At 33.4% G+C, this 26,767-nt stretch overlaps 1 protein-coding gene across 2 annotated transcripts in view; it reads left to right on the top strand.

The window, feature by feature from the left end:
* LOC105486891 (ubiquitin specific peptidase 47) overlaps positions 1-26,767 on the top strand; it is a 116,741-nt gene that overhangs the window by 76,676 nt on the left and 13,298 nt on the right. For both annotated transcript variants that reach the window (XM_011749969.3, XM_011749970.3), the window contains 12 exons: positions 889-984; positions 1,075-1,227; positions 3,454-3,621; positions 10,180-10,311; positions 10,791-10,867; positions 11,433-11,488; positions 14,085-14,197; positions 14,926-15,030; positions 17,401-17,608; positions 19,406-19,521; positions 21,566-21,685; positions 23,475-24,252. In XM_011749969.3, coding sequence (XP_011748271.1) covers positions 889-984; positions 1,075-1,227; positions 3,454-3,621; positions 10,180-10,311; positions 10,791-10,867; positions 11,433-11,488; positions 14,085-14,197; positions 14,926-15,030; positions 17,401-17,608; positions 19,406-19,521; positions 21,566-21,685; positions 23,475-24,252 — 2,122 coding nt within the window. The remainder of the gene's footprint in view (positions 1-888; positions 985-1,074; positions 1,228-3,453; positions 3,622-10,179; positions 10,312-10,790; positions 10,868-11,432; positions 11,489-14,084; positions 14,198-14,925; positions 15,031-17,400; positions 17,609-19,405; positions 19,522-21,565; positions 21,686-23,474; positions 24,253-26,767) is intronic.

The raw sequence follows: 26,767 nt of genomic DNA, 5'->3' as shown, positions 1-26,767 counted from the left end.
TTTTGAGGAACAGCTTGTCCTATATCAAAAGGAAAATATTTGAAGATACTTTGTCTTAATGATTCCATTTCTTTTAGTTTATGTGTAATATTTTCAGTAGTTCTGCTTAGCCCATGTGTGAAGAAAAGAGAGAACACATCAGATGAAATTTGAGATTATGCATCCAATCTTATATGCTACATTAACTAGTTTTTAATTGTGAAAAACCAATTATTAAAATAAAAATTAACTTTATGCCACTGATTCTTTAATAATATTTATATGAAGTTTCTTACTTCTGTTGTAATGCTGTATGGAGAAAAGAGAACCACATGGTTCTACCAAATTAACAATCCAGGAGCCTCATTGTACATTTCCAAATGGAGCAATGTCTCACACACACTGAGAAGGTTGCACAGTGTTTTTCAACCTGGCAGATTACTGACTGATCCTAACTATGGCAATTAAGGATGCTTACATGATTTTTAAGTGTATGAAAAGTGTGAATTCTTTAGAGAGCATTGATATTTACTGTACAGTTTTAAATGCTTCCTTTTATAAGAAGATTGAAATGATGCATGCAACTGCTTTTCTTAGAAGTGTGGAATTACTTTTTATCTAAGGACTGAGGATTTTTTTAGAGATTATTTAGCCGAACACTGCAATGTAAAGTCAATGAAAATCAGGTTGAAGTGACTGTGATACTGCAATACTAAGAAAGACAAATCTTGTGTAGACTGAAATAATTTTTTTTGCTTAATTTTTATAGTGATTCCTTGGTACATTTTGAGTTTCTAAATTTCTAACCATTCTACTTATAACTGTTTTAGTAATTGCAGTCTTTTTTATTCAGGATTTTGTCATTAATATAATATTTTAAGTAATTATAAAACATTTTTTTCTAACTAGGAAGAAGCATTACATGCATTTATTCAGCCAGAGATTTTGGATGGCCCAAATCAATATTTTTGTGAACGTTGTAAGAAGAAGTGTGATGCACGGAAGGTAAATGCCATGTACAGATTAATACTTAGGAATCTGAGATAATATTCCATATTCTATAGGGTCTCCCCCTTTTTGTTTTTTGTTTTTTAGGGCCTTCGGTTTTTGCATTTTCCTTATCTGCTGACCTTACAGCTGAAAAGATTTGATTTTGATTATACAACCATGCATAGGATTAAACTGAATGATCGAATGACATTTCCCGAGGAACTAGATATGAGTACATTTATTGATGTTGAAGATGAGGTAAATATTTGTTATTTTAAAGTATTTTTCATTAATCCACATTAGTCAGTCATGTTTTTGAAAGAGCTGTTTGAGGTAATAGCACTGATGTCATTTAGACTGTCTTCTTGATGGAAACTTTTTCTTATTTTCTAATGCGGAGTTCAATAAAAGACTTACCTTTGTATAAGCTTTTCCTTACTGCATAAATTATATTTTAAATATTCTTGTTTGATCAGAGTAACTTATGATACTCTTTGAAAAGACAATAAGGAACTCAGCTTTGGAATTATTTCTTGAAGTTGAGTGATAATCTTATGTTTTATAATTTCGTCATTGTTGAAACCAGCCTGAAGGTAAGCCATACTCATGTTTCTGATCCATAATAAATGCAGACAATGCCTATGATGGAATGAATGAACCAACTGAATAGCATGGGCTGAATTTCTTGTACCTACTTGCTATTTTGTATTTACTTACTATTTTGTCTGTTTTCCTTTTTTACTTTTTTTAATTTGAAACTTTAAATAATTTAAGCATAGGATTTTGAGTGACATATGATGTAATGCATATCAATTTCTTCCCGCACTTTGGCCTCCCAGAATTCTCTGGTTCCTCTACCCTTATTCAATGAAAGACTTATAATATTCCACTCTATTATTTTGGAAACTCTTTTGATTTTATTATGTGGAATATTTATAATCACTTAGGCTAATTATTTCAAAGTGATAAATCTTTATTATTCTCAGAATTACCCTGAAGCGTTTTTTTTGGTTTTTTTTTTTTTTTTACTGAAACTGATTGCTATAGTTATAAAAAATGCCTTTTCCCAGGAGTTCAAAAATAATTTTAAACATTCACCAAGTTTTATTTAGTACTATTAAGTACTGTGAGGCAGTTTGGTGTAGAAGAGCACATGTTTTAGGCCTAGCTAGATGTGGATTCAGATTCTTGTCCTGCTACTTGCTAGCCTCTTGACCTTGGATAATTCATATAACCTTTTGAGCCTCATTTCCAGGTGCCTTAGATGAAGTAGCTATTAATTGAATGGTAACTATGACCGATAACATTTTGAAAAGTTTAATTTAAAATAATGTCTCAGATACTTGTGCTTAAGCTAGGAAATCTACCCAAAGTGTGCCAGACTTTCAGAGGAGAGATAATCTTTATAGGATTTCTACTCAAATAGAGATCAGTAGTAGATTGGTCTTCTGCATATGCCTAATACATTTCTCATAAAGGAAAATTTTTTCCAAAGAAAGAAAACCTGTATACGAAGCTTAGTACAAACTTTCTAGAGAATTCTAGGTTTAGTTCTTGGGACAAGAAATGTTTTGGCTCAGCTTAAGGAGTTTCAGGAATTATATCTCTCTAGACTTAATTCTATAGCTGGATTTCACCTCCATTTTTCCTTGAACCTAACCTTCTTGAGAGATGAAGACTGTATATTAGATGTAGTACCTACAACAGAGTTCCTGGCAAAAAGTTTGTGCTTATTGTGTATTGCTTGGTTTCACTCAAGAACTTCTATGCAATGCCTTACACATTTCAAAAGCCTGCATCTTAGAAAATTATCAAATTATTTAAATAAAAACATTTTTAGGGATGTATATAAAGTGTGAAAGAGGGGAAAGAATTGTTTGGGGATTTCTAACAAAGAGAATTCTTCAAATTAAATTTGTGTGACTGTGGTTTAAAAACCATAAAGTAGAAAAGCATAATGTGCTATAACCATTATATTTCTGCTTCCTGTAAAAAGACCGTAAAGTTCTTAAGGATAAATGCAATGTCTTGTTTCTCTTTCTAATTATCTATAATACCTAATGCACTGATAAACTGAGTTGAACTTTTTGTTCAAGAAAATAAATGATATTCTTTCATGATTTGAGAACACCAGAAGCTCATTTTGGAGCTCAGCTTCTCTGATTTTTTGGGTTTTGCTAAAAGAAATGATAATTTCAACCATTACATTGTAACAATAAACATAAATGAGGTTTAATAGAATTCTGAATCACTAATTTGTTGTATTAGAATTTTAAGGACATGATAGAAATGTTTTTAAAATATACTTTTGCTTGTTTAATTTTACTTAAGGTCTCACTTTTTAAGAGAAAATAAATATACTTAAAATATTTTTGGTAATATGTTAAATTGTGTGAAAATATTAGCAGTATATAGGTGCAAAGTTTTGTTGAGCATATTTTCTCTGTATTTGGTTTATAACTAAGATAATTATGTCTTATTAAGAAATCTCCTCAGACTGAAAGTTGCACTGACAGTGGAGCAGAAAATGAAGGTAGTTGTCACAGCGATCAGATGAGCAATGATTTCTCCAATGATGATGGTGTTGATGAAGGAATCTGCCTTGAAACCAATAGTGGAACCGAAAAGATCTCAAAATCTGGACTTGAAAAGGTACCTTTTATAGTTTTCATTTTTTAGTTGAAAGTGAGGATAATCTCTGACTTGCTATATAATTCTATAGCTGTTGTTACTGATAAAGTTCTCTTTAAAAGAAACTTAATTTCTGAAAGTTAAGACTTCTCAAGTATAGTTTTTTTTGTGCATATATATGTATATATATGTGACTATAATTAAACTTCAGGAGAAACTGCTTACAGGTAGGAACATTAATTTTTGGGAGACCATACTGTAACTGTCTAAGCAAGCTGGATGGTATAGAAAGGATGCCTAGTAGTTAAGAAACCAAGATTCTATTCTTGGTTTAGAATATTCTTATTCTAAGAATATCTAAACCAAAATTCTACTCTTAAAGGCACCTCTGCCTTTAAGGTTGCAGCAAGTATCTATAAATTTTGCCTGAGTTTTCTTATATAGAAAAGTAAAATGTTGGATTAGTCATTGATTTTTAAAAGTCTGGCCATGGAACACTTTATGAGACAATTAATAATAGATCTAATCTTTCTGAGTAGGGAAATGCCAAAGCCCCCACTCTTTCTCCCCTGTCCTGTAATAGTCCTCAAGACACTTTGAAAAATAATATAGTTCCATGGATTATCATTTGAAAACCACAGAATTGCATAATCTCTGGGATAGGATCTTGCCCCGGTATCAATAACTTTAAGGGTTATTTTAGACCATTTTTTCCCACATATATTCTGTTTTATTGAGGGAAAGATTGTAGATAAAATGTCTTGAGCATGGTGTGACTAATAAACCACTAATGTGAAGACTGATCACTAACCCAAGTATTACAGAGTCATTAAATATAGGGATTTTTAAGGCAATATTTCAAAATAGAGTTTTACTTTCATAAAGTCTGTTTTTAGACCAAGGCCATTCTTCTAATTATCACCATCACCCTTTACCTTTTAAAATTATCTGTTTCATTCAGGGCAGACAGTTGAGCGGGGATTGCTGTGTAATAAGTATATTGTAACTTAGTATAGAAACATGGCATTTTAGCAAGAGTTGGCAAACTATGGCTCAAGAGCCGAACCTGGGCCCTCGCCTGTGTTTTTACATACACTATAATTTCATCTGCAAATAAAGACAGTATTCTTCCTTTCCCATCTGCATGCCTTTTTCTTGTCTCACTGCACTGGGTGGGACTTCCAATGCAGTGTTGAATAGCGTGGTGAGGGAGAACATCCTTGCCTTGTTCCCAGTCTTCAGAGGAAAGCTTTCAGTTGCTTACCATTGAATGTAATGTTGACTTCCAGTTTTTTATATTCTTTTCCTACTTGGTTGAAAACTTTTATCATGAATGGGTATTGAATTTTTCCAGATTTTTTTTCTATGTCAGTTGATATGATCATGTATGTAATTTTTCTTCTTCAGCCTGAGTTGCATAGATTGATTTTCAAATGTTGAGCTGTCTTTGCATATGTGGAATGAATCCTGCTTTGTCATGGTGTGTATTTCTTTTCATACATTGTTGTTTTGATTTGCTAATATTTTGCAGAGAATTTTTGCATCTGTGTTCATGAGATGCATTGATCTGTAGTTTTCCTTTCTCATAGTGTCTTTATCTGCTTTTGGTGATGTTGGGCTCATGTGATAAGTTAGGGAATGTTCCCTCTGCCTTTATTTTTGGAAGATATTGTGGAGACTTGGTATTGTTTCTTAAATATTTGGTAGAATTCACCAGGGAAATTATCTGGACCTGGTGCTTTCTTTTTTAGAAAGTGATTAATTATTGATTCAATTTCTGGAATAGATACAGGGCTTTTCAGGTTACCTGTTTCTCCTTTGTGAGTTTTGGTGGTTAATGATTTTTAAGAAGTTGGTCTATTTTATCTGCGTTATCAAACTTGGAGGCATAGAGTTGTACAAAGTATTCCTTTATTGTCCTTTTAATTGTCCTTTAATGTCGGGGTGAACCTTCCTTCATTTCAGATATTGGCAATTTGTGTCTTCTTTTTAATCTTGGTTAGCCTAATTAGAGATTTACCAATTGTATTGGGGTTTTTTTCTTCCAAAGGACCATCTTTTGGTTTTGTTCACTTTTTCTGTTGTTCTCCTATTTTCAATAATGATAAGGATTGCATTGAACCTATAGATCACTTTGTATAGTTTGGACATTTTAACAGTATTAAGTCTTCCAGTTCATGAACACGGGATGTCTTTCCATTTATTTGTGTCTTTAACTTCTTTCCTTGATTTTTTTTTTTTTTTTTTTTTTTTTTTTTTTTTTTTGAGACGGACTCTTGCTCTGTGCCCAGGCTGGAGTGCAGTGGTGTGATCTTGGCTCACTGCAAGTTCTACCTCCCAAGTTCATGCCATTCTCCTGCCTTACCCTCCTGAGTAGCTGGGACTACAGGCGCCGGCCACCACGCCCGGCTAATTTTTTGTATTTTTAGTAGGGATGGGATTTCACTGTGTTACCCACAATGGTCTTGATCTCCTGACCTCATGATCTACCCACCTCGGCATCCCAAAGTGCTGGGATTACAGGCGTGAGCCACCACGCCCGGCCTCCTTGATGTTTTAAGGTTTTTCAGTGTATGAGTCTTCTGCCTCCTTGGTTAAGTTTATTCCTAAGAATTTTATTCTCTTTGATACTATTATAAATGGAATTGTTTTCTTAATTTTCTTTTTGGATTGTTAGTGTTAGTGTAACAATAAATTGTTAGTATTTAGAAATGCAACAGATTTGTGTGTGTGTTGATTTTGTATCCTGCATTTTTTGCTGAATTTACTTGTTAGGGTTTTTTTTTTTTTTTTTTTTAATGCAGAATCTTTATTTTCTACATACAAGACTGTCATCTGTGAACAGAAATAATTTTTCTTCTTTGTTTCCTATTTGGATATCTTTTATTTCTTCTTGCCTGATTGCTCTGGCTAGGACTTCAGTACTGTGTTGAATAGAAGTGGTATGAATGGGCATCTTTGCTTTGTTCCTGATCTTAGAGGGAAAGCTTTCAGTTTTTCACCATTTAATATGATGGTAGCTGTGGGGTTTTCGTATAAGACTTTCATAATGTTGAGGTAATTTCCTTCTATTCCTAGTTTGTTGAGTGTTTTTATCATGAAAGAATGTTTCATTTTGTCAGATACTTTTTATTTATCATTTGAAGTGATCCTGTGGTTTTGTTTTTAATTCTGTTAATGTAGTGTATTACATTGATCACTTAGTCATGATGTATAATCCTTTAATGTGTTATTGAATTTGGCTTGCTAGTGTTTTGTTAAGGATTTATGCATGAATATTCATCAAAGAGATACTGTTCTATAGTTTTTAGTATCTTTGTCTAATTTTGGTATCAAAGTCATGCTGACCTAATAGAATCAGTTTGGAAGTTTTTCTCCTTTTTACTTTTTCAGAAAGTTTGAGAAGGATTCGTGTTAATTCTTTAAATGTTTGATAAAATTTTCTAGCAAAGCAACCTGGTCCTGGGGTTTTCTTTGTTGGGAGGTTTTTGATTACTGATTCAGTCTCCTTACTAGTTATAGATGTGTTCGGATTTTTTATATCTTCTTGAGTCAGCCTTCGTAAGCTGTTATGTTTGTAGAAATTTATCCATTTCTTCTAGGGTATCCAATTTGTTGGTGTATAATTGTTCATAGTAGTCTCTTATGATCCTTTTTATTTTTGTGGCTTCAGTATAATGTCTCCTCTTTCATTTCTGATTTTTGTTATTTGAGTCTTGTCTCTTTCTTAGCCTAGCTAAGGGTTTGTTAACTTTGTTGATCTTTTCAAAAAGCCAGCTCTTAATTTCATTTTTTTTTTCTATTCTGTATTTCTGCTCTAATCTTTATTTCCTTCCTTCTGCTATCTCTGAGTCTAGTTTTTTCGTCTTTTTTTTTTTTTTTTTTTTTCATCCCCCCTCCCCAGCTTAGTTTGTTCTTCTATTTCTGGTTCCTTGTGGTATAAAGTTAGGTTGTTGATTTGAGATGTCTTCTTCTTTTTTTTTTTTTTTTTTAAATGTAGGCATTTACATCTATAAACTTTCCTCTTTTGTTTCATTCCGTAAGTTTTGGTATGTTATGTTTTTGTTTTCATTTGTCTCAAGATATTTTCTAATTTCCTTTGTGGTTTCTTCTTTGACCCATTGGTTGTTCAAGAATGTGTTGTTTAAAACAATTTGCACATATTTGTGAATTTTCCAGTTTTCCTTTTGCTATTTATTTCTAGTTTCTCTTCTTCACTTTTAAAGGATTATTTCTCTGGCTATAGAATTCTAGGTTGGTGGTATTTTTCTTTCAACACAAAATATTTCATTACACTCTTCTTGCTTGCATGGTTTATAATGACAGTGTGCTATAATTCTTATCCTTGTTCGTCTATAGGTAAGGTGTTTTTCCCCTCTGCCTCCCCTGAAGATTTTTTGTCTTTGGTTTTGTTCAGTTTGAACATGATATGCCTAAACATGGGAGTTTTTGTATTTTGTTGTTGTTTTGGTTTTTGGTTTATTGGGCAGGGTGGGTATTTATTGTTTGGTGTTGAGCTTCCAGGTCTGTTGCTGAGTGTTACCAGTTTTTGTGAATAAAGATTTATCAGAACACAGTCACTCTGGTTGTTTACATATTGTGTATGTCTGGTTTAGTACTATAATGACAGAGTTGAGTAGTTGCGACAGAAACCGTATGGCCTAGAAAGCCTAAAATATTCACTCTTTGACCCTTGCATTAGTGAGCCAGATGATCTAGATTTTAGTTCTTACTTTGCCATTAATAAACTGTATCACTTTGGGCAAATCATTTAATCTGTGTGCCTTTCAGTTGCTACATTTTGGAGGAATTTGGACTAGTTGCTTTCTGTTCTACCCAGATTTAGAAATTTGTAATTCTATTTGCTAGTACTGTGTTTGAAGATGTATCCTCTTTTTATTAAGAGTAATATATTACTTTGTTAAATAGTAGTAAAAGAGAAGAAAATGTTAGGACACGTTTTTGGGTAATTTTATTTACAAATTACTATGCTAGATTTGGATAAATGTACTTTACTTTCCTTACTACTTTTTAGCAGTGTATTTGATTTGAAACTGTTTTAGTTTACAAAACTAAAAAATTACGTTAGAACCCTTACTCTATCATGACTGTATTATCTTTTGCTTTAAAATAGATATATACAATTCTAATTTGGAAGGTGTTTCAGTCTTCTGAATATATCACCATTACTGTCGTCTAGAAGTTGCTACTATTAGAATTTTCCAGGAAGATAATTATGTTGGCTTTGATCATTGTGATGAAACTTAAAAAATGTATAGCTATTGGTTGGCAGGCTTTTTCTGTGTTTTTTTTTTTTCTAAGTGGGGAGACTGCTTATCATAAGATATTGTTCATATCATTCAGTGATATCAAAATTTTGTCTAGTGTATTTACTGCATTCAAAGCATTTTAATTTAATAACATGGAGTTACCACATTTCATAAGGTGTTCAATGCTTTAAACACATTTTGGATTGCAAATAAATTCTGAAACTTCCTATCACCACTGTGATTAATTTTAGTTGTAGAAATAAAATCTGAACCACATAAACAAGTTTTCAGACATTTTCAAAATTTGTTCTAGAAATTTCACTAATTAACAGTATATTGTGGTCAGTTTAAAGTTATTTTAAGATAAATTAGAATTTCTTAAAAATTATAGAAGGCTCTAAAATGCTTTAGAAAAGTAAATAAAATAAAGCTTGTCCGTCATAAACTGGTAATCTTCTGATGTCAGACTGCCTTTTTAACCTCCTTACCTTCTCTGTTTTTGTCTTCCTACCTGTTCTTTTTTTGTGATAGAGTTACTGGTCTGCAAAGTCTCCAGTATCTCAAACTGTCTTAGGAGTTGTGAAGTGCGTGGGCTTCTGAAAGAAAAGATTGTCTTAAATATAAAAACAAGTCATTATAAATGACCTCATTTTTTTAAACAAGTTGCCTCTTTTCTTGATTTTCTTCCACAAATACTTAAGTTTCCCTAAAATAATCTTTAGCTCCAAACTTTAAAGAATTGTTTGCAGTACAGGAAGCTAAAGAAACAATTTTAATTTACTGTAGATATAGTATAATTCAGGATTCATTCTTAATATAAGAGAGAGATAAATCAGTAGATCATGGTATCACAGATAATGCATAAATGCATTAGAAGATGTTCCAAATAATTATATTCCTCAGCTCTTTTGTAAAGGAAATAAAATTTGAATAAGAAACAGTATGTTACATGGGAATTTTTTTATCGACTGTGCATTTTAGAACAGCATTGTAATTAGCATCTGCTTCTGAAATGTTAGACTTACTTAATTTTTACATATGTAAGTTTGTATTTACAGATATATATGGTTTCAAAGGTTATAGCATAATTAAAATGTGAAAGAATGCACTGATGAAACTTGTGTAACTTGTGGTATATACAGTTATTTTATAACTTGCCATTTTTGTTTTACCTTAGGGGAAAGTTGACCTATAATATATAGGACAACTAACCATGTTACTTCTCTGCATGTTAACAGAGAATAGGAAATACACAAATAAGGGTTGTGTTTTTCTTCTCCTCTGAGTTACTTTTATTTTTTCCCCTTAGAATTCCTTGATCTATGAACTCTTCTCTGTTATGGTTCATTCCGGGAGTGCTGCTGGTGGTCATTATTATGCATGTATAAAGTCATTCAGTGATGAGCAGTGGTACAGCTTCAATGATCAACATGTCAGCAGGGTAAGGAGGTGTCCTTTAAGATTATTACTCTGCAAGATGGGAGTAAGAATGCTTCTAAACAACAGTGAGTTTTATTAAGAATGAGTGAATCTGTCTGGTGGTACATCTTAAGACCCATATCAAATCTGTCTTTAATTTTTGCTTTTAGAAAGTTCTTGCATTTGTTTATTATTTCTTTGTTTTGCTTTGTTTTGTTTGGGGCTTGCCGAATATCTCCAGAGATAGACTACCAATTTTCCTCTGGGCCTGAGCCTTCATAGGTGCTACTTGTGCTTCACGTGTGATCAGGAATGCTAGAACTGACTGGCTGGTAAGCAGCCACTGATTATGATTAAATTTTGTGAATTGGTAGCTGTGTGAGCAATCATGAAGGTCTTTCAAAGCATTTAACTCTGAGGTTAAAGATTGAGTTACATATTGACATTAATGTGATAGTGTTATAGAATTTGCAAAAAAAAAATCATGTAACACATTTTCAGATAACACAAGAGGACATTAAGAAAACACATGGCGGATCTTCAGGAAGCAGAGGATATTATTCCAGTGCTTTCGCAAGGTAAGCAATTTCCTAATTTTCAGTGTTTAAAAGTTAGAATTAATTATAGCTTCTCAGTGTTTTTTATCATCAAAGATTTAACCAAGGGATTGACAAACTACAACCCATGAGCCAAATCCAACCTGCCTCCACATTTTGGAAATGAAGTTTGAACACTGACATAGCCATTTGTTTCTATATTATGTGTTAATGCTTTTACACTATAATAACATAGTTGAGTAGTTGCAGCACAGACCATATGGCCTGCAAAGCCTGTAATTTTTACTCTTTGGTCCTTGCTGGAAAAAACTTGCTGGCCCCTGACTTAACTGTTGTATGTAGACATTCCAGTACACAATTTTGTTAAAGACTTTACTGTATTACCAAGAAGAGATACGGAATCTTCTCTAAATGTGATTTTCCTCTTATCTGGAATGTTTTAAATCTGAATGTGTCTGTGAACAGTGGCATGATTTTCTAATTTTTTTTTTAAAAATCACGATTTAAAGTAAATATTTCATGCTTAGAAGTGGAATCTTTATAATCTACTTTTTATCCCTATTAATCTTTTTTATGTTTCTGCTAGTTCCACAAATGCATATATGCTGATCTATAGACTAAAGGATCCAGCCAGAAATGCAAGTATGTTTACCTATAGTTATTTGATTTTAATTTGTGTTATAAACTAATTTCTTTTCTAAGTATGCAAACCCAGATAACTACTTTTAAATGATAAGATAATTAAGTTGTTTTATGCCTGGAAGAATTTTTTACAAAGACTGTGATAAAATAATACCAACTGGTAAAGACCTTAAAAAAATGTTGTTGAATTATTTTTTAATATATGAAGAGACAAAACTACATTAAATAAATTGAATGTTTATTAGTAGTAAGATTATATTATGTGCAGTCTGATGTAGGGATCATAACATATTTGGAATTATTGCTTTTAAAATATTGCAGTGTTTGTTTTTTCTTGCTAATTTTGACTCAGGCTGTATTACAAATGTATGGGGGGTGTGTACAGATATATATACAGGTGATGTGTTTGCTCATAGTCTTTTCATAGTTAAAAAAGTAATCACAATCTTTGATTTCAATATATTTCCTTTGTTTAGAAACTACCGTTGCTGTTAGTAAATCTGTTTCAAGCATTATGTTTTTATTCACATTTTTGTAAACCCTCATTAGATGGTGAATTCAGTTGGTACAAGGCTTAGGACTTAGTCATCTTTTCACATAAAGTATATTTCAGGATCTGTCATATAGTAACATTCAATAATTTACTATGGAATTAATGAAAAAATAATTGGACATTATGTAAGTCATTTCAGAACAGAGATTTAAGAGCAGAAGTAGTCATTTGTACTGTATTATAAAGAAACTACCCCAAAGAGTAAGCTGTCCCAGGTCATAGCTATCTGGAAGTAGAGACAGTATTATAATTCATGTCCCTCATGTGGACCCAGCCTTCCAATAACGCAGTAACTCAGCCTTCCTTTACTCCTCCAACTCTAGTTTTGTTATAAAGCACCAGAGGGCGCTGTATTATATGATATGGAATATTTTTTAAATTAGAGTTCTTTCCTAGAAGCAACAGCTTTTACCTTTTACAGACACATGCTATTTTTGATAAAAATTATTTTCCCTTTTTCATGCCAAATAATCATTGGCTTCATCAAATGATGTCATCATTTCATATTGTCCCTTTGAATACTTTGAGTTACATATGAAGTTGTGATTATTAAGAAAAACTTTTGTAAAAATGATTATATGTGAGTCTATAATAATCATTTTTTGCATGTAATTCTTTCTTTTAACTAATTGTTTAAAAGTAGCCTCACAAATTATATCAGGTTGTCTTCACATTGCTATAAAGAAATACCCAAAACTGAGTAATTTATAAAGAAAAGAAGTTTAATTGTCTCACGGTTCTGCAGGCTTTGCAGGAAGCATGATGCTAGCATCTGCTCAGCTTCTGATGAAGCCTCAGGGAGCTTTCAGTCATGTCAGACGGCAATACGGGAGCAGGCATTTCACATGGCAAAAGCAGGAGCAAGCAAGTTCTGGGTGTGGGGGAGGGGTGCCACACACTTTTAAATGACCAGAACTCATGAGAACTCAGTATCACAAAGACAGCACCAAGCCATGAGGGATCCACCCTCATGACCCAGACATCTCCCACCAGGCCCCACCTCCAGTATTGGGGATTACAATTCAACATGAGATTTGGGTGAGGACAGATGTCCAAACTATATCACAAATAATCATCACTTTTTGTATTCAAATGAATCTTGACCATATAGAGAGAAATCCAGTAGATGAAGGTGTGAGTTTTATGACTCTGCATTCTTTGGTTAGGAGGCAGGTAAACACTGCTTTGAGAACACGGGAAAGATAATAGTAAACAAATAGGTAGTATTTGGTAGCAGCAACAGCAGCAGCATTTATTAAGTTTTGTTGTATCTCAGGTAGTAACTTTATGGGGTAGATGATATTAATAAGCTGAAGAGACCTATGTTGGAGAAGTAAACTTGCCCAAGGTCACACAGTTTGATGGGATGGCATGATTTGAAGTCAGAAATTATTCTATTTTCAAGTTGCAGAGAGCTTTTTCATTCTATTTATTTATTTATTTATTTATTATTTTTTTTTTTTGAGCCGGAGTCTGGCTCTGTCGCCCGGGCTGGAGTGCAGTGGCCGGATCTCAGCTCACTGCAAGCTCCGCCCCCCGGGTTTACGCCATTCTCCTGCCTCAGCCTCCCGAGTAGCTGGGACTACAGGCGCCCGCCGCCTCGCCCGGCTAGTTTTTTGTATTTTTTAGTAGAGACGGGGTTTCACCGTGTTCGCCAGGATGGTCTCGATCTCCTGACCTAGTGATCCGCCCGTCTCGGCCTCCCAAAGTGCTGGGATTACAGGCTTGAGCCACCGCGCCCGGCCCGAGCTTTTTCATTCTAAAATATTAATCCACGTATTGGAGTTGCTCTGGAGCCAAGAGCCATTTTGAATAAATACATGGCTCTTTAAAATATGAGACCTAACCATGTGTCCCTGTTAACTATCTCTTAACCCTTTTCTGGACGAAGCTTGTTATCCAAGTTGAGAGAGGGATATAATGGAGATCTATCACTGTGAGTGCTATAGTAGAAGTATATACCATGAGAGCATAGTGAAGCAGGATGAATAAAGGGAGCTCAGTTTCAGTGACACTGTTTTATCCTGTTTTTATTACTAATAGAATTTCTAGAAGTGGATGAATACCCAGAACATATTAAAAACTTGGTGCAGAAAGAGAGAGAGTTGGAAGAACAAGAAAAGAGACAACGAGAAATTGAGCGCAATACATGCAAGGTTGAATTCCATCATTTTATTTTTAATTGAAAGTGCTATCTTTAAGCTTAGTTAACTGCAATTCTAATGACTGACTCACTGGGTTGATTCTGTAGACAGTTATGCTATCATGATCATTGAACAATGTAACCAACTATACTATAAAGGTAAAATTTGATTTGATTTGATTTGATGTGTAAAAACCCAGAAACACGTAGTGACGGTGCTCAGTGCTGGTGAAGCCACAGTTGAGGTAGACACATTCTCTTATCCTACTAAAAGAAAATAAATCAGTAAAAATTGGATAGAAATTGAGTAGTATTTATCAAGAACCTTAAGCAAAATCATATTTTAAAATATAATTTCTCTTATGGAATTATTATCTAATGAAATAATCATAATTACTGTAATACTTTGATTACAGGGATATTCATTATAGCATTTTCCAAATTAGGGAAAAATTGGAAACAACCCAAATGTATATCAGTAGGGGAATGATTATATAAACATGATACATGCCTATAAGGAAACATACAGTTGTTAAAATTAATGTTTTTGAATTTTTGTATGGTGTGAGACATAATCAGTGTCAAGTACTAAGTGAGAAAGGATAGAAGAAAGAATGATCTCAATTATGTTCTTTTAAAAAATTAGAGTACTTTGACAATTAGGAAAAAATGCTGTCTACAGAAGAATTGAACTTTGACTCTTGAACTGCAGAGTTGATGATGATATTTTACATTTTCTAGATAAAATTATTCTGTTTGCATCCTACAAAACAAGTAATGATGGAAAATAAATTGGAGGTTCATAAGGATAAGACATTAAAGGAAGCAGTAGAAATGGCTTATAAGGTATGTTTAACTGCATCATTGGCATTTACTTACTAATACAACAGTATTAACATAATTTCCCAATTTTTTATTATGGATAGTAGTTATATAAACACTGGCAGTAACCTTGGTAACCAGTTAATTTATCTCTTACTGAGTATATTTATACCTCTCCTTTGGAGCATAGTCAGTTGATTTTGAAAATTTTCTCTCTCTGGAAGCCATTTAAACTTTCTAGATCCCAGAGTTAAAATTAGAAACAGAATGTTTATTTGCTCTTTCTGTTCATTTAACATACATTTCTTGAGTGTTTACTGTATGAAACATTAGCGATATTAGAGTGAATAAGACAACATGAGGTGTTAGAGATACGAAAGTGAACAAGGCGTGGTCACTGCCTTCATGGAGTTTACAATCCATTGGAAAGAACAGACAAAACATATGTAAACATCACAATTTGCAATTATTTCATTATTTAGATGCTGTAAATACATTAGTATTAAATTGAGAAAATTTATTTTGAGACTTTAACCATGAGAAAGGGAAGCAGTGATGCAAAAAGTTGAGGAGGAATATACTGGTCCATAGTCAGATGCATTACCCACTCGGTCACTGGCCCGTGCTCAAGGAAGAATATTCTAAGTAGAGTGAACAGCATATGCAAAAGTGCTGAGGTGAGGAGATGCTTGGCACGTTTAAGAAACTGAAGAAAGGAGCCATATGTTTAGATTGTTTTAAGTGAGCACAGAGTACCATAAAATGAGATTAGAGGTTTTGTGAAATAGAAGTTTGCATTTTGTTCTCTAAGAGTAGTGGAAAGTTATTAATGAGGTTTGAAAGGCAAATGGGGTCACGCTGTTTCACCAGATCATTCTAAATGTCATTTATGATACTTAACAAATTAAAGTTTTCCCCTTTCCATATAAGCATTAACAGAATGACTGAAATTAAACCATCATTACCTAGAGAAAAAAATTGCATACTACATCATTTTGTGTGTAGTTATAATGGAACCAATAAAATAACTAAAAATAACACACAAGATAGCTGACGTTGTTTCTCAAAGTGTGATCCAGCACAATCTGCACCAGAGTCACATTCTTATTAAAAATGCTAATTGCTGCAGATGAATCAGAATTTCTCTGTTGGAGCATGGGAATAGGCATTTTAACACATATATCAGGTGATTCTTAGACATAGTCAAGTTTGAGAATCATTTATATTATACATCTGGTCCTGCATAGCACTTATCAGTATTGAAATTTTACATTTAATTGTTTGACTATTTTAATTAATATTACTGTCCCTCACTAGACTATAAGCACATACAAGTGCAAAAACCATTCTGGTTTTGCTCATAATTTTATTTTTAGTATTCTTCCCTGGTATATAGAAAAGTCAAAAATGGTTGGGTATGTTGAATGGATAAATGAATGAACAAACATTAAGATGGATGGATGGCTCTGGATTTGCCTCATTTTGGTAAAAATTCTTTAAATATAATGGTGGACTGCAAGCATTAGTCTTGAAAATAGGAAGTGTGAAAGTTTGCAAATAAAAAGAAACAAACAGAAGAGAGAAATAAGTCAATCTTATATGCCAAAACTAGAGCTTCATTGTTAGGGGTGGGAGTTGGGGAGGAGTAGAGATCAATGGGGATACACTGAGCCTTACAAGTCCTTCTTGAAAATCGTAATCACAACCTTAAATGAACATTGAATACTTCTAAGCAATCCTACTATGTTTCTCTAGGAGGCTTATTTCCTATCAAGAGAGTTGTTGCAACCAGGGTATGTCATCTATTAGTGACGTAAGCTAGAAGGAAATTTTATGATAGAAATTCCTATACCATGAGCTGTAAGTATTCTGGAGGCTAATATTGAAAGGGGATATCTGGAGAGGAATGAGGTGGCACCTGAGAGACAGAAGCCATACCCTTTGTGATGGCTTTATGAGACATGCTGTCCTCCTGTACTTAGATTGTTACTAGATACATGAATTATCAATTCTACTCCAGATTGGATTAAGAAAACAAAAGATGCATATTCTAGTTGGCTGTTCGGTTGTTTTCTTCTGTGTTTCCAGCTTAGTTGATTACGAACAATTGTTATAATACATTGATTTTGTTTCTACATCTAAAGTTTATGAAGTTTACTTTTTAAAAACAAAAATGTATTTAGTACATGCTTTATATGATTTGAGGGGTAATGAAACATAATTATTTAAAAATAACATTTAAGTTGTGCCTGTAACTTTGATGTCTTTGATGCAAATCATAAATGTGTGGATTTTGTTAGGGCCTATTGTAGTGTTATTACCCAACAGACTAGAACACTGTGTATTTATGTATGTATATATATTTTTTCTTTCTGGGGGATTACTTTCTTTTAGATGATGGATTTAGAAGAGGTAATACCCCTGGATTGCTGTCGCCTTGTTAAATATGATGAGTTTCATGATTATCTAGAACGGTCATATGAAGGAGAAGAAGATACACCAATGGGGCTTCTACTAGGTGGCGTCAAGTCAACATATATGTTTGATTTGCTGCTGGAGACGAGAAAGCCTGATCAGGTTTTCCAGTCTTATAAACCTGGAGGTGAGCAGTTTTACACTATTTTTAGTTTTACTGTACTTAAAATGTTCATGAGAAAGTTTTTTTTTTTTATTGTAGAAATGAACATAATTTAAATTTTTCATATGGTCTTAAAATGTAGAATAATTTTGACAGGTTGAGAAGTACTCAGAAACAGCTTGGAATTAAGTTCTAGATTACTTGCAAAGAGTTGTATGCATAATTTTAAAAACAACAAAAAAACAGCAAAACTTCTAGCTTATGGTCTTCAGTGGGTTTTTTCTTCTCCAGTGTGCAGTACAGAATCATTCTGGATGCTGTCAATCCCTAAAGTTATCAATTGCTCTCTTAGGAAGATCTCTCTTTCTCTTTCTTTCTCTTTATAGAGAAGACCTTCGTCCAAAAAAAGTATATTCCCATAAAGTCTTAGAAGTCGAGGCTGTTTTTCAGGATTTCTTTGGAAGGGTGGATTCATTATCCCATCATTGTCAGCATTTAAAATTTTTCTTCATCCTCTCTATTTCTACAGGTCCCAGGGACTTCAGCTTTTCTTTCTTCATTAAATCTATCACATTTACTCAGCACATTGAGTTTTTTGTTTGTTTGTTTGTTTGTTTGTTTTTCCTTTGAGACTGTTTAGGAAAACTAGAATATCATGCCCCTAGTTTTCCCAGAGACAGTTTCCCTGTAGACAGTTACATGGTCTGTTCATGTCCAGAGTTTTCTATAATTACCATATGTAAATTGTAACAAATAGAAGAAAAGCAAAATGTTTATATAATTTTACAAAATCCTTACTGTTGTGTCTTGACCCTAACTCCTTTGCATCAGTGGTTAGTCAGAATTCAGACTTAGGTTTTCTGTGTTTTTTTCCTAAAAGTTGAACTTACAAAACCTTATTCTGCCCTTTTACAATAATATTCATCTGTGGATCCTGTATATCTCCTTTTTAAATGAAGGCCTCTCTTTACAGAGTAGGTTAGATATAGTATTCTTTCAAGGAGTCTACCTCTCTTAAGTGGGAAAATTTTATTTCTGAAAACCTTATGATGCCTACTTCAACTTCTAAGACTCTACCCTATCTATAAAGAGTCCCATAAGGACATTTCCTTGCTTTTTTTTTTTTTTTTTTCTTTTTGCTAGACAGGGAGAAGAATGATTAAGATATAACATGAGTCAGCAGTAATACCTCTTATTTGAAAGAGAACTCTAAATGCTAGTGTGGATTGTAAGACTTATAAAGTAGTCTTTATTCATTAATAATCAAGATCTTAGTGGAATATTTTGTCAAATTTAGATTAACAACGTAGGAAAAAAACTGAGGGTTGACATAAAACAGGTTAAAACAGATATAGAATAACTATGTATGAAATACAGTGTTTGAAGATCATTTATTTTTCAAGTGATTAAGAGTTTAGTTATAAACATAACCTCCTGAAAACAGAAGAGAAGAATTTGGGATTAAATTTCAATATAAAGGATTTAAGTGAGAAAACAAAGGCATAATCAGAACAGTTTTTGTGTGGAATTTTCCTTGGGATATAGAAAATATTATTTTGAGGATAGGAAGTCTTTGATGATGAACAAGGTCTTGAGTGACTTAATAAGGGGTTTGTTCAAAAGCAAGCAGGAGTGCTATGTTGCCTTTAGTATTTGTTTTGCAGTATCTGGTGATTTATATTTATTCAGTGTTGTTGTTTTCATCTGTACTTGGAAGTTTGGATTTTTCATCTATTAGAAACACTTTAAGAATGCATTACTCATGTGAAATACATTAAAAAATAACCTCCAATTATGTGTTTATGTCTTCAAATGTGACAGAAGTGATGGTGAAAGTTCATGTTGTTGACCTAAAGGCAGAATCTGTAGCTGCTCCTATAACTGTTCGTGCTTACTTAAATCAGACAGTTACAGAGTTCAAACAACTGATTTCAAAGGTAAGTTTTAAAAGAGGTCTGTAAATACATTTTTGAGTGCCTGCTGTGTACAAGACACTGTGTGATAGTTATGAATAAGATACATGCTCTACCTCTAGGAACTAATATTTGTATTTAGGAGACAACTATAGTTAAAAGAAACAGATTGAGTAAAGTGTAGAGGTAAGAAAGTGTGAGGCAAGTACATATAACAACTTACATGTGTTGGCTAGATTATCATAAAATACGGGACTGGAAATATAAATACAGTTTATTTCATGAAGAGCTTTAAACAGTAAACACGAAAGTTTGGGTTCCTTTTTGGTGTAGGCAATAAGAAGTCGAGTTTTTGTTTTCGTTGTTTTTAAGCACGGCAATGCTGCATTTAGTGTCTGGTGACACTAGATTAGTGTTCCACATGCCTTGAGGGGAGTCAGGAATGGAGAGGAAGAAACTGTTGAAATAATTCAAGTGCAGGTGTATGACTGGAAATGAGAGAAGGCATAGATTCCAAGAGAGAGAGAATCTGTAGGACTTGTAATTGTTAAATGTTGGGGTAAAGCAGATGCACCAATGACCTGAGCCAGGGGTTTCAAACTTGGGTAACCAGAAAAGTAGGGATACATTTAATAGAAATAGAGGAGGAAGGTGAGGGTGTAGACTTGACAGGGAAGGTGATGAATTAAATACTGGCACCGTTATATGAGCTAGTGATAAAGAAAATAGGCTCATTCAGATATTTTGAGCTGGAAAAATATAACAATGAAAACATTCAAATTTTGGAGGGCAAAAGGATTAGTCCACACCAGACAAATGATTATCATCCTTTCAAGGGTCCTATACTCTGCAGAACTTTGAGCATACAAACCAGCAAATTTTGCAGGGTTCTCGAACCATAGGTTAATATCCCCTGGTGTAGTGGAAGTTGTTCCATAATTACAAGTCGAGTCCAGTTTTCAGTCATTCATCTTATGGTAGTCTTGTCTTTCATCTCATTATCTGGGGTTGTAAATACCTGTTTAACAGAGTTGTAGTGAACATTAATGAAAAATAAATAAATGCTCTGTGGAAAAAAATTGTAAGGTATCATGTAAGAGTTGGTGGTTATTATGTTTAAAAAAAGTCTGTATTTTGACTTCTATATATGACTTCTAACAATTTTGCTAAAGTAGTAACCAGGAAACAAATCATTTTTTGAAATTTTGTGATGAAATTGCTTGTAAATGCATACTATATTGTGATAATATACTGTATATTACATTTTAAAAATATGAATGCCAAATGTAAAAAAATTTAGTTTAATGAGCACTCACACATAATACAAAAGAAAGAGATACAATAGTTTCTTCCCCAAGAAGTTAATAATCTTATTGAGAAAAATATGTCTATAGAGAATAAAGGCAGTCACAAAACATCATGTGAACAAATACAGTATTTTTAACCAGCCTGCTTAAGAATTAGGTATTTATAACTGATGACCTTTGTTGCATTGAAAATAGTGTTCTTTTAAATGATGTATTTTTGTCTGCTGCTTTCATGTAAAATTTATAAAATGACTCCAAAAATTAAAGATGTGGACTTTCAGAATAACTTAAAATTTTACCTACTAATCTTCTCATTTTACACAAAGGAAAATTGCTTATTGCTTTGATAAAAGTATTGACAACTATTCACAGACTACAGAAGGGCCCGTCAAAAGCCAAGAAGTTCAACGTTTTGATACCAGCAGTCAAAAAGTCAGTTATACAGTTTCTTTGGAATCATATCACTCATTTACTTGGCAAGTTTGAGAGGAATAGAGTTTCTAGGAGAAAATCCTTACCTTTCAAATAGTTTCAGAGCATATATTTATCAGTGGTACTTTGTTCTCCTGATTTGCAGCATAATTTATGGCTATAACTAATTTTTCCCTTCAATTGTTCAAAAATTTTAAAACCTCTACTAAAATTATTTTTCTCTCTGCTGCTTTTGAGAAGAACTCAGCAGTGTCTTGCTTTCCCATATTTTTAAGTCAAGCAGAATTATTTTTGAAAGAGTACTTTTTATTAAATTGCTTTCATTATAGGCCATCCATTTACCTGCTGAAACAATGAGAATAGTGCTCGAACGCTGCTATAATGATTTGCGTCTTCTCAGTGTCTCCAGTAAAACCCTGAAAGCTGAAGGATTTTTTAGAAGTAACAAGGTATGTCATTTATTTTTTAATTACTATTTTCATTATAAGCCTGGCCTCCACAGCTATTCAACATCTGTCTGGAACTTAATTTAAAATTCTCAACCCAATAATTACCTTCCTTTGTAGTCAGGTCAGGTTAGCCTCCTTTCTGTCCTGTGAATCAGTCCTACTGGTTCTCCTCTTCTTTGCCTTTGTTCATATGCACTCCTACCTGGAGTGTTCTTCCTCCTCTCCCTGTATTTTCTTGTTTTTTGTTTTTTGTTTTTTGTTTTCAGTCTCCAGTTTAGTCCTACCTCTTTGGTGAAGCCTTCATAACCATTTCTGTCCACAGTGATTATGTCCCCTGGATTTTGTTTATTCTTGAGCTTGTCCCATAAAGCAGTGCTTCGTTGTGAGGGTAAGAGGCATACCTGGTATAGAGAAAATTATAATCTTGAGTTCACCCAACATTATTCCCTTTGCCTACTCATTTTTCTCTGTTGGAAATGAGAAAGTTCATGTTAGTCCTCTTCTTTTGTCTTGCTATTATTATGTGTTTCATCATTTATCATTTTTCATATATGTTTTTATCACTTTCTAGTCTCATTCATCTTAGTACAGTCTAGTCTTTTATCTCATTTAACTTTTTAATATTATTTTATTAATAATATGTAATTTTTATTCACCTACACTTCTGAAACTTTTGTGTGGTGGGGGAGGGGGGATGTATGTGTATGTGTATGTGTGTGTGTATATGTAAAACTTTAAAATCTCTAATCCCCTCCAATACTACTTTAGGGTAAGAAGTGCCGTAGGGATCTAACTTTTCTTGTTTCTTAAATGGTTAGCGTACTGGTTTCAATTTGTAACATTTACTGAATAGGATAATTATAGTGTTATCCTTTTATGCAACACCCAACATGCTCTTTATAATTGCCAAATTTATGCCAAATATGAATTTCATTTTAAAAAAAGATGTATTATGGAAAATTTCAAACATAAACAAAAATAGAGAAAATAGGGAAAATAGAGTGACCCCCCACACATCCCCATCACTCAGCTTCTAGAGTGATCATCTCTTGTTTCATCTATAATTTAACCACCTACTTCCCCCAGATTATTTGATAAACTTCTCCAAGATCATTTCATCATTTCATCTATAGATAATATGAACATATATCTAAATGAAGAGAACTGTAAAAAAAATGACAATTACGTTATATACCTAAGAAATACCTTAATATCAGCCAATATCTAGTCAGTGTTCAGATTTCTCTGATCATCTTAGAAAATTTTTTTTCTGTAAATTTTCCTGTGTCTTTTTTGTTTGCTTCCTTGCAGTTTATTTATTACAAAGCCAGGTCATTTGCCCATTAAATTTTTCCATGATCTGGATTTTGGTATTATATTCACAGGGTGTCTTTACACATGTTCCTGTGTCTGTAATTCAGGCTAAACTTGGATTTCCTAAAGGTGAAAGATTTATACAATCTAAAGAAAAACCAGAGCATTAATTTCCTAAAGAGAAGGATATATAATACAACTTTCTGAAATTGGACAACCCAATAAACAAGTTGTTTATGTGTATGTGTATGTCCATGCCCTCTATCTTAATGTAGTCTTCTGGCTAGTTACAAAGACATATGAGCCTAATATTTATTTTATTCAGTCTGCAAAACAATACAGTGTCCTTCAGAAACTTTATCATCACACGTTTTGTAACATAACTGTGTATTGTCTTGTCTTAATGCAATATAACGATGATGAATGAGCATGTCACTAAAATTAATATATAATAAAACTGTGACTTACCATGTAGGTGTTTGTTGAGAGTTCCGAGACTTTGGATTACCAGATGGCCTTTGCAGAGTCTCATTTATGGAAACTCCTGGATCGGCATGCAAATACAATCAGATTATTTGTTTTGCTACCTGAACAATCCCCAGGATCTTATTCCAAAAGGACAGCATACCAGAAAGCTGGAGGCGATTCTGGTAATGTGGATGATGATTGTGAAAGAGTCAAAGGACCTGTAGGAAGCCTAAAGTCTGTGGAAGCTATTCTAGAAGAAAGCACTGAAAAACTCAAAAGCTTGTCACTGCAGCAACAGCAGGATGGAGATAATGGGGACAGCAGCAAAAGTACTGAGACAAGTGACTTTGAAAACATCGAATCACCTCTCAATGAGAGGGACTCTTCAGCATCAGTAGATAATAGAGAACTTGAACAACATATTCAGACTTCTGATCCAGAAAATTTTCAGTCCGAAGAACGATCAGACTCAGATGTGAATAATGACAGGAGTACAAGTTCAGTGGACAGTGATATTCTTAGCTCCAGTCATAGCAGTGATACTTTGTGCAATGCAGACAATGCTCAGATCCCTTTGGCTAATGGACTTGACTCTCACAGTATCACAAGTAGTAGAAGAACTAAAGCAAATGAAGGGAAAAAAGAAACATGGGATACAGCAGAAGAAGACTCTGGAACTGATAGTGAATATGATGAGAGTGGCAAGAGTAGGGGAGAAATGCAGTACATGTATTTCAAAGCTGAACCCTATGCTGCAGATGAAGGTTCTGGGGAAGGACATAAATGTATGTACTTCAAAAGAAAAACGGTCCTTGTAACAGCATCAGTTTTTCTGTCAGTTTACTTAAATTTTCAGTTAAGCGTTAGGTACTTAGTTCTAAGATCATTTGTAACTTTCTGGATTATAAGATTATTGACTTTGATTTTCAATGCAGTTATAATGAACACTGTTCTTAGACCTGTGCAATAAATTAGATGGTAATTATATCAGAACTCTGAGATAAGAAGTAAAAAAAAAATAGTATTCAATATTAGGAAGGAATTATTATATAATTACTAAGTAAAAAATTAGGGAATATATTAAAAAGTAAATAATATTTTTTAAAAGCTGAGACACTTTAGAAAATTTGATATTCAATGCCCAGGAAAATGTTTTATTTCTACATGCTCTTCCCTCTCTCCATTTCCAATGCAAACAACAATTCCCTTGCTATATACCCTTAAAAAGTCCATAATTAACTGGGAAAGTCAGAGAAAGAAAAAGTACTCTTAAAATTTTTTTTGTTACTTTGAAGTAACTCCAAAGCAAGGAGTTACTAGAAATTCCAATGCATAATCTCAGAAAGATGGAAGAGATCTGAGAGTTTGGGCATTTGGCATAAGCAGTAACAACAAAAACATTACAGCATTGTATGAGACTTAAAATAAAAGAACCTTTATAAAACCTTAGACTAAGACCAGCCAAATAATTAGCAAGACAACCAGGTTTAAGATATAAAATCTTTCTTCGAGTATAAAAGAGAAGTAGCTGAAAATGTAAATACTTTGCATTAGTTCTAACAAAGAAAATATTAATATTACCTCCTTATACTTTTATATTTTAGTTTTCAAAATACGTATTCGTTCTCACTTAAAGCTTCTCCAAACTTCATAAAGCAAACATTAGTATCCTTATATGACAGATAAGAAAACTGAAGCTCATAGAGGATGAGTGACTTGCCCAAAAGTGTATATATAACTAGTTAAGTGGGACCGTTACTAGAATTGAAGGCATCTAATTGTTCCTTTTACCTTTGGAAGAGAGTACCACTCTTTATCCATCCAGTCATCCATCCATCCAAGTAACATTTTCTAAATCCATACTAGATGCCAGGCCCTATGTAACTGTTAGCAGTAGAGATGACTGAGATGCAGCCTTATGCTTCATCTTATGGGGAGGAGGTGCACAGTCACCCACTCTAAAAGTTAAGTGCTGTGATGCTTGTAGTCTCAAAATTCTATCTGCTAAAAGGAAGTAGTAGAAATTATGAAATAATACAAGTATTTAAATTTGTGTTTTTAACTAGTTGGGTTAAATAACACTGGAATCATATGACTTTCATACATATATCTTGCAGAAACTCAAGTGTGAAAATGTGGATTAGCAGAACCAAATAGAGCGAAATCATATTATAATAATGCTTTAAATTTCTATGGAGCATTTACCTCATAAGGCTCACTAGCTTACATTATTTTATTAGTTCTCTTAACAGCAGTGTGAAATTGATATTGTTAGACCATTTTCAGTGATGACAAAATTGGTCAAACAGATTAAGTAATTTGCCTGCAGTCACATAGCTAGTCGCTCACACTGCTAGAGTGAGACTCAGATATCATGAGCCACCACCCCATAGCTGCTACCACTGTTCTTTCCTTGCCATTTTAGTAAAGGAAAAATAGTAGTAACTACTCTGCTTTTTTACCATACTCAACCCATCAAGGATATTAGAAAAATTAAAAGTAGTTCCTCTTTAGTAAAAAAGGTTGGAAATTTCTCTTAATTGCTTTGTTTTAGAATGGTGTGCTAAAAATTTGACTGGGTGATGGTCTCAACCGTAGGAAGAATTCAATGGGAATACTTAGAATTATAGTTTGAAAAGTCTCATTTCCATCCTAGAACAGTTAATAAAATCTTTTAAATGGAGAATATTGGCCATATTTGTAAATTCATACTAAGCTAATTTACTAGTGTTCATTGAAATAGTAAACATGGTGAAGAAGAGAAACCATTCACTACAACTTATGTATTTGGGCTTTTAGAAGCCATAGAAAAGGTCTTGTTTGAAAAGAAAATGTGACCCTGGAAAATGCCTTCTCATGTGTAGAAAACTGGTTTGGAGATAGGGCAGTAGGGATAGCAACTAGCAACCGGGTTTTTCTTGAGTCTGTACTAAGACTGATTCATTGCAGCTCCTCAGTCATCTGGAAGTAGGTCCCTGGGAAAACATGTGGATGATGAGTAATAATACACATTCTTCAGAGTGATAAAATGGCAAGGAAGAACATGTAGACAATGAATTTGATATTTGAAGAATGATGTGCTGTGCACAGTATAGGCAGTTCACTCAGGCAGTAATCAAACTGTATTTAAAATGATGGTCCTTAAGATAGCAGTTATAATCCAGGAGTGTTACAGTGCCTCACACCTGTAGTCCCTGCAGTTTGGCAAACTGTGAGAGGACTACTTGAACCCAGGAGTTAGAGACCAGCCTGAGCAACATAGTAAGGCCCCGTCTCTACCAAAAAAAAAAAAATTTTAAT

This window comes from Macaca nemestrina, chromosome 12 (genome assembly GCF_043159975.1).
Source record: "Macaca nemestrina isolate mMacNem1 chromosome 12, mMacNem.hap1, whole genome shotgun sequence".
Taxonomy (NCBI): domain Eukaryota; kingdom Metazoa; phylum Chordata; class Mammalia; order Primates; family Cercopithecidae; genus Macaca; species Macaca nemestrina.
Note: the sequence above shows the minus strand (reverse complement) of the source record. Positions and strands in the feature narration are given on the sequence as shown.